Consider the following 8,745-nt stretch of genomic DNA (forward strand, 5'->3'; position numbering starts at 1 on the left):
TGATCAGTAGTTTTCAACCTTTTCCATCTCATGGCACACATAAACTAATAACTAAAATTCTGCAGCTCCCCAGAAAAGACATATATTTGCCAACTTGACAAAAAACATAGGTATAATTTTGATTCATTCACACTAGACAGCTATTGTTGTGTTGGCTATTGTCATTTTTTTTATTTGACAATCAAGGGAAAAGAGATCAGTGACCCTGAATAAACAGTCAGGTGTTGCATGTTTTAAAAATTATTGTGCACAAGGGTTCCCTTTTCTCTATATCCTACCCAACACTTGTTTGTTAATTTACTGATGATAGCCATTCTGATAGGTGTGAGGTGATATCTCATTGTGGTTTTAATTTGCATTTCTCTGATGATTAGTAACATGAGCATCTTTTCTTATGTCTATTGGCCATCTGTATATCCTCTTTGGAGGAGTGTGTATTCGGGTCTTTTGCCCATTTTTAAAATTGGATTGTTTGGTTTTTTTGGTGCTGAGTTTCGTAAGTTCTTTATAAATTTTGGATACTAACCCCTTATCAGATGTATCACTGGTGAATATGTTCTCTAAAGAGTTTTTGCACAATGAAGGAAATTATCAACAAAATGAAAGACAACCCACTGAATGGGAGAACATATTAAATTATTATTTAAAATGTAGCTCCTGTCATCCCTATCAACAGAAACTATCAGTATCAACAGAAACAGGCAAGGAAGGGATGAAATGACTAGATTTCAGACTATTTTAAATAATTTATTTCAAAGCTAGTTAGCTTCATTCTTGAAAAATAACAGTACAACTGGGCAATAAATATAAGAAAATTTAAAATAGAAAACAAAAAATATGTGAACCTCACTAATAAAAACAAAGCAAATCATTTTTCAAAATGATCACAGCAAAGTTTTATTTTCATAATACTAGTGCTGATAAAAATAAATGAAATATGCACTCTTGTATACCACTGATGGAAATGTGAACTGTTTTTACCAAAAGCTATTTGATAATGTATGAGGAACTTTATTTTTATTATCAGACACAGAAATTACAATTCTGGAAATTGTAATTTAATTTTATATATACAAATATATGTCTAATATTCCCTCATGATTAGATTCAGGGTATGTATTCTTGGCTAAAAAATAGTACTATATGAGCGACACTGTGTCTTGCTCTGGATATCACGGATGTTCATCTGTCCTGCATTAATTGTGTTAATCTTAACTACCTCATCATGCTATTGTCCAATTTCCTCACTTTATAATTACTAAAATTTTTCTGTTAATATGTGGGAAATACTTTGGAACAATGCAAATATCCTCCTGCCCCTAAATTTGGATCTTTTGATGATTCCTGCCTAATCCAGTCCTTACAATGATATTTGCAGAATAATAATTTTCCAACTGCTGCCCTCCTCCATCTATCCATTGACACTTGGCATTCTACTATAAGCAAGTGCTCTCTCTTTTCCCTTCTCTACTACCAGCATAGACTCATTAATTTGTTTTCCTTCCAATAGCTTACAATTTATTATTGTACTGTTTTAGCACTCAAATTATCTCTAATTTGGCCAGTGGGAGTTCCTTCAAGCTGGCTGCTGTGTCCTTGTGACAAGTCTCCGTCCTATTTGGGGGCATTTCTTTCCTTACTTTCTAATGTTAGAAGCTGTTTCAGACTGATCTAGCATCTATTCTACTCTTGTCCTAAAATAAGCCACTTTTCCAAGAAGTCCAAGTTTCTTTGAGTGGAGAGTTAGTTGTATTAGAAACTAAATCAGGGTTTCATGTATGTTCATTGCTACGAGGGTGCTTTTGCTTCTTGTCCTTTTCAACAAATTGAACTAAGAAATATATGTGAATATATATATGCATATATTAGATACACATGTATATAAATATATACACAAATATATATGTACACATATACATATATACATGACCACATATACATGCATATAATATATACATATACATATTTTTAAAGTCATAAATCCATACTGATACCTTGAATTAAAATCTATTCTCATAAGATTCTCGTCTTCCCCATATATAACTGTGTTCCTCTTCTTCAGTAAGAACACTGGCTCCAAGAACATCAACACATATAGTCATTTTATATATATATATATTATTGATTTCAGAGAGGAAGGGAGGGAGGGTGAGAGAGCGAGAGAGCGAGAGAGCGAGAGAGAGAGAGAGAGAGGTGTAGAGAAACATCACTGACAAGAGGAATCATTGATTGGCTGTTCTCCTGCACGCTCCCCTACTGGGGATGGACCCACAAACTGCACATGTGCCCTTGACTGGGAACGAACCCAGGACCCTTCAGTCCCTAGGCTGACACTATCCACTGAGCCAAATCAAGCTAGGGCTAGTCATTTTCTTAATCTTATAATATAATACATCCACAATTGTTTTAGAATTGCTTTGTCCACATTACTGAAAACAAACCTAAAAAGAGTTCAGTATTTGTTTGCAGTTCTTCCACCATCTCTTATATCCCATCTCACCCAAAAGAATATATATAGCCAAAATTATCTTTGCAAAAATCCGTATATTAGTTCTTTCTTTTTTCCTTAAGTGTGATTATGATACAATTGGGCTCATTTGTTTCAGTTTTATTTTAGTTTGGGGGTTCCCCCCTTCCCTTCCTTATTTATTTAATTTAATTTTTTGCATATATATTTATATACTCAGAGAACTGTCACTACTTCCTGTATCCTTTCCACTCCACCCCCTCTATCCCTTGTAAGTAATAAACTTCATTATTTTCTGGTTTATCCTTTCTTTGCTTCTTTTTTTAAAGATAAGCTTTCTGACCTTCACGAAAGACAGCATACTGTATATGCTTTTTATTCATCTAACATTATCTCTAGAAATCACTCCATATCAGTTCATAAAGATCTTACTAATTTTTTTTCTTACAGCTGCATAGTTAGTACTCCATTACAGGTATGTACCGTAATGTATTTCAAGTAATCTGCTATTCTTAGACATTTGGAAAATTTCCATTATGCAGTTACACATAATACTGCAATGGATAACCCTATGCATATATATTTTCATACTGTTGGAGGTGTCTCTTCAAATTCTTAACAAATGGGGGCACTGGATGAAAGAGTAAGCACACATGCAGTTTTCTTAATATTGCCAAATTCTCCTCCTCAGGGGCTGGAATGTACTATATGTTGACTCACTTGGTAACATACCAAAACCTTGGAAATCCTGGTGCACTGCTTTTGGATTTCAGGTGTACCTAAATATAGTCTCACGATGCTGGAACTCTCCCTCTCACTCCTGCCAAACCTGAATGATATATACATATATCCTCACCTAAGGATATTTTCCCATGGATTTTTAGAGAGAGTGGAAAAGAGAGGGAAAGATAGAGAAAAATACAATGTGAGAGAAACACATAGACTGGTTGTCTCCTGCACATGCCCTGACCAGGGCCCCAGGCCAGGGAGGAGCCTGCAACTGAGGTTTGTGCCCTTGACTGGAATTGAACCTGGGACCCTTCAGTCCACAGGCCAATTGCTCAATCCACTGAACAAAACCAGCCATGGCTGTTTGTATCTATTTTTTAATTTTGCAAATTTCTGGAGAAAGGAATTACAAGGAAAAATAAGTTATTTTAGTTACTTACTTAGCGGTGTTGTATCTGGAGGTGGAAAATTCTCGGTAAAGTTGACATTACACAAGTCTGTGCTACAGCAGCAGAAACGGTATGTTCCATTCTGAATTGAGGGAGGGGTGGTAGTTACAATGCATTCCTCATGGTGACACTCTTCAGGATCTCCAAGGTGAGACCAACATCCTACAAATTGATATAAATGTAAACATTGACACTTATAATGTTAAGGGTCAATATGATAAACAAAATTAAATGAAAACAACAAACTAAGAAATAACTGAAATAATTGCAATCAATGTTAGAGTACTCATCAGTTATAAAACACTTTCGCAAATCAATAGGAGGCAATTTTTTTAAATAACAGGAAAATGGCAAAGTTTAAATAGGCATTTCATGGGGTAGGGGAGCCAACAACAAAATGTTTAACTGCATCATTAATATAAGAATTATTAAAGCAACAGTAGATTTCATTTTTGTCTACATTAAATTGATCTAAGTTTAAAAAGTAATAATATACTACTGTAACAAGGAATCAATAACACTCTCACACACTGTTGGAGGGAATGTAAATGTATATAGCATTTCTGGAAAACCAGATGGCAATTTTTCTGAACAGCCTTTAAAATATTCATGTTTTAAAAATCTAATAATTCTACTTTGAGGTATCTATTCCAAAGAAGTAGATAAGATCAAAGATTTATGTTCAAAGATGTTCATTGAAGTAGTATGTATTATAGTGAAAATCAGAAAACAACATAATGACCAACAGAGTAATGTGTAAGTAAACTGCCATATGTGTATACAATGAAATATTGTGTAGAGGTTAAAAATGCTTTATATATACACATACACACACACACACACTCACAGTCTTGGGGAAACATTCATGATATAACTCTCCCAAATCAATCAATAAAAAATTTTTTAAAAATATAAATAATTGGTGTGAAATTATTCATAGTTTATCCTAACTTTAGGTAACAAAAAGTACACACACATAAAAACATAGAGGGACACAGAAAACACACCTAATAGAATAAATTAGTAGAATTAAAAAAATTCTTAGGAGTATGAAATTGTACGTTTGTTTTTCTTAGTTTTCTGTATTTTCTAAATTTCATACAATAAGGCTATTATAATAAGAAAGATATTATTTAAATCACCTAAAAATCAATTCCATTTATAAATTTGGGCTTTGTAAGTGAATATATATACATGGATACATACTTCTAAATTACTGTTTTCCAGGAGAGGGTTTTAACCTACCTCCATGCTTTTCAGATAAACTTCAATTTTATGAAACACAAAGTTATTGCAGGTAAGAAAAGTAGTACTTGCCTTGTTTTACGAGATTGATGTCCCCTTTTGACTTCTCCCAGAGTCCATAGCAGGTGCTACCTTTTGAGCATAATATGGTTCCATTTTCATGAGAGATTCGACTCTCGCCTATCCCAAGGTCTTGTTGATATGGATCTTTAAATGCACATAGACGTTCTTGATTCTGAGAAGCTAAATTAAAGAAAATAAAAGAATGACATTAATTTTATGGGAAAATTTGTAAAACATTATTATGTAAAATCTTAAGTCTTTTTAAAAGGCATTGTAAAGTTTCCTACTAAATTCCTAACAAGGGTCGAATAAATTTGTAGTTTCATATTTATTCAATTACTTCTCTCTTTCCATTAATTAATTTGTAACCTCCAAACAAGAAGCAAACTTGAAAATTCATTTCCCAAAAGCAACTCCTCTCTTACACAAATTATTACCACTTTCTCCTATTAAATAATTTTGGTATCTGAATAAATAAATATCCAAAAATGTCCATGGCCCTAGCTGGTTTGGCTCAGTGGATAGAGCATCGGCCTGCGGACTGAGGTGTCCCGGGTTCGATTCCAGTCAAGGGCACATGCCTGGGTTGCAGGTTCGATCCCCAGTAGGGGGTGTGCAGGAGGTGGCCAATCAATGATTCTCTCTCATCATTGATGTTTCTCCCTCTCTCTCTCCCCTTCTCCCTTCCTCTCTGAAATCAATAAAAATATTTTTTTTAAAAATGTCCATGCTCTAGCCCTGGCCAATGTTGCTCTGTGGTTAGAGTACTGGACTGTGCATCAGAGGATCTCGGGTTCGATTCCTGGTCAAAGGCACATCCCACCCTGGTCGGGGTACATGCTGCAGGCAACCAATAGATGTATCTCAAATCCATGTCCGTCCCCCCCGTTTCCCCTCTCTATCTCTCTCTCCTCTCTTCCCCACCCCTCTTAAAAAAAAAAATCAATGGAAAATATATCCTCTAGTGAGAATTAACATCAACAAAAAATGTCCATGCTCTGAATTATCAAACCTCTAAAACAAACAAATGAACCAGCCAAAAAGGGCTAAATAATTTTGGGAAATTCTATAGTATTCACTTTTCTCATATTTTACAGTCAGCTACAGGAAGCTAAATATGCATCATTAGACATGGCAAACTAAGGATGAGAAGAGTGACTACAAATGGATATATGATTTCCTTTGGGGGAGATGAAAATGTTCTAAAATTAGACTGTAGTAATGGTTGCACAACTCTATAAATTTACAAAAAGTGCTTGGCTGGCATGGCTCAGTGGTTGAGCATTGACCTATGAACCAAGAGGTCAATTTGATTCCCAGTCAGAGCACACGCCCTGTTGCAGACTCAATCCCCAGGTTTCTATCTCTCTTCCTCTCCCTTCCTCCCCCAAAATCAACAAAAAACGTATTTAAAAATAACTAAAGAAATAAATTTACAAAAAGTCATTGTTCACCTAAAATGAGTGAATTTCATGTTATATAAATTATATCTTAATATATTTGTTTTTAAAAACTATGGCTACTGCCCAAGCCGGTTTGGCTCAGTAGATACCAGTATAGTGTTGGTCTGTGGACTGAAGGGTCCCGGGTTCGATTCTGATCCAGGGCACATTCCCGGATTGCAGCTGAGATCCCCAGTAGGGGGCATGCAGGAGGCAGCCCACCAATGATTCTCTCATCATTGATGTTTTTATCTCTCTCTCTCTCTCTCTCTCTCTCTCCCTTCCTCTCTGAAATCAATAAAAATATATTTTTTTAAAAAAGCTATGGCTACTAGTGATCAAAAGAAAATGACTTTCTGTTATTAAAAATACCAGTATGATAGCCAGAAGAAGAAATGCTCAATAATCCCTTATACTGAAGCGACAACCCAATTTAGTTTTAACACCAATCAATCTTTTTCCATAAACATAATCTAATTTAACTAATTTCAAGAGAACATTTGCCACATAATTCATCAGCTAACAAATATTTACCAACATTACTGAGAATACCAAAGTAGTAAAAGGTTTTCAAAAGCAACAGCTGATCTTTATTTGGTTTCTTAAAGTAGACTTTCCTAATGTGTTTAACTAGCCAGAACTATTACACTTGGCCAATATATTCCTCCTGGGCTTCTTATTTATTTCTTAATTTTGGGTGTATCTTATTTAGTGTGGCTTAATTCACTAGCACCTTAGCACTGGAGATGCTTCATTAAAATGTTTCTGAACCCACAAAACTAAGAACCAAACTCTGGAGAAGGAATGGAAGAGCCAACAACTATGTGCCCAAGCCAATTTAGACTCCTAGCCCTGTCATATCACAACAGAAAGTACCTTCAAAGTGTTGAGCTAGACCACTAGGGTATTCACAAGTAGATAATACAGAGTTCTCAAGTACTTACAATGGTCTTTTTGAACACAAACAATAATTACTAAATTTAGTAACCAGATGATAATTACTGAAAAATAAATGTGACTTGATTTCAACAATTTAAAACCACTTCAGGCAATCTTCTAGAAGATATTTATTAATATCAACTAAATGTCCAGAAAATGGAGTAAAAAATAACTCTAAGGTATTAACCTAATTATGATTCTACCATATTTTTAACCACATATTCAAATTCCTTTAATGACAATCTTAATTATGTTTTAGATTATCTTATACATTAGATACCAGTATTTCCTTAGATTATCCCCTAATTTGCAAACTTTACCAAATTATAAAAATTAAAAATATTTCTATATACGAAGTACATACAACACAAATTCATACTTAGAAGATTCAAACTACAAACATAAACTCTGTAATGTGAAAAAATATGCCCATGAGGCATAATTTCTTTTCCCTGTCCTACTCCATTTCTTCTTTTCTTTTTTGACAGACAGATCCTGCCTCAGGTTTATTTGTACAAATAGCACAGGAGGACACCAGCTCCATGCAGTCAGCAGCCCAGGGGTCCCACCAGTCCTTCTGTCCTCACATTGGCAGTCAGAGGCTTCTACTGTGCAGCCTTCGTGGGGGTCTGGGCGCCTTTGGGAGCGAGAGCCTGGGCACTTTGGGAGCCTGAGCTGCAGCTGCACCCGCAGCCTGGGGCTTGGTTTCGGCCTTGGCCTTTGGCCGGCAGAGCCTGAGCCCCATGGCAATGCGGGCACAAGCATGTTTCCCAAGTTTGGGGTGAGCAATGTAGGCAAGTCAACTGAGCTCGCAGCTGCTGCCCTTTGGATATTGGGCCTGACCTCCTTGGGCTTGACCAGGCCTGATGGCCTCAGCACGTGCGCTCATGGCCTTGTTGGCTTGCATCTTCTTCAGGCCCGTCTTGTTGTGCTTCTTGGCAAAGTGCCACGTTCCTTAGGAACTTGGGGTCTACTCCCTTAAGAGATTCGTATCTTTGTGGTGGGGTTTCTTGATGCCGTTTCTGTGCCATTTTCAAGACTGCTTATGCGTGGTATGGTTCTTGGACTTGGCCATCTCTGCACGGAAGCCCGCAGACCCCCAGGGACCGGACGCCCAGGGACCGGAAGAGAAAGAGGAGGCCGTGGTGCAGCACGGGAAATACAGTCATCCAGGCGGGAAGGTACTACTCCCCACTCCACTTCTTAAGTTAAATGCTTCTTACCTAATACCAGATAGTGAAGCTATATAACCCACTCGTTTTCCCTTTTTGTCTTGATTGTTAGAAAGGACAGAATAAATTTCTGAACTCAATATCTCTTGTTTTCCACAACCAAAATATCCTTTTTTCCCTTTTCTTTTTCTGTTATCCATTTTGACTAGAACTTTGCGTTGACTACTGAGTTAATGAAT

General features: G+C 36.2%; 1 protein-coding gene and 1 pseudogene across 1 annotated transcript in view; both read right to left on the bottom strand.

Annotated features, from left to right (window-relative positions):
• Window positions 1–6,400, bottom strand: part of BMPR2 (bone morphogenetic protein receptor type II) — a 53,847-nt gene extending 47,447 nt beyond the window's left edge. Inside the window, exons 1-3 of the mRNA XM_015559091.1 lie at window positions 6,391–6,400; window positions 4,963–5,133; window positions 3,637–3,807 (exon numbers count right to left, since the gene is read on the bottom strand). Of these exons, the coding sequence (XP_015414577.1) occupies window positions 3,637–3,807; window positions 4,963–5,133; window positions 6,391–6,400 (352 nt within the window). The remainder of the gene's footprint in view (window positions 1–3,636; window positions 3,808–4,962; window positions 5,134–6,390) is intronic.
• A 1,411-nt stretch (window positions 6,401–7,811) lies between these two features.
• On the bottom strand, window positions 7,812–8,409 carry LOC102769661 (annotated as a pseudogene).
• Window positions 8,410–8,745: the final 336 nt, after the last annotated feature.

This window comes from Myotis davidii, unplaced genomic scaffold, assembly GCF_000327345.1.
Source record: "Myotis davidii unplaced genomic scaffold, ASM32734v1 scaffold914, whole genome shotgun sequence".
Lineage (NCBI taxonomy): Eukaryota > Metazoa > Chordata > Mammalia > Chiroptera > Vespertilionidae > Myotis > Myotis davidii.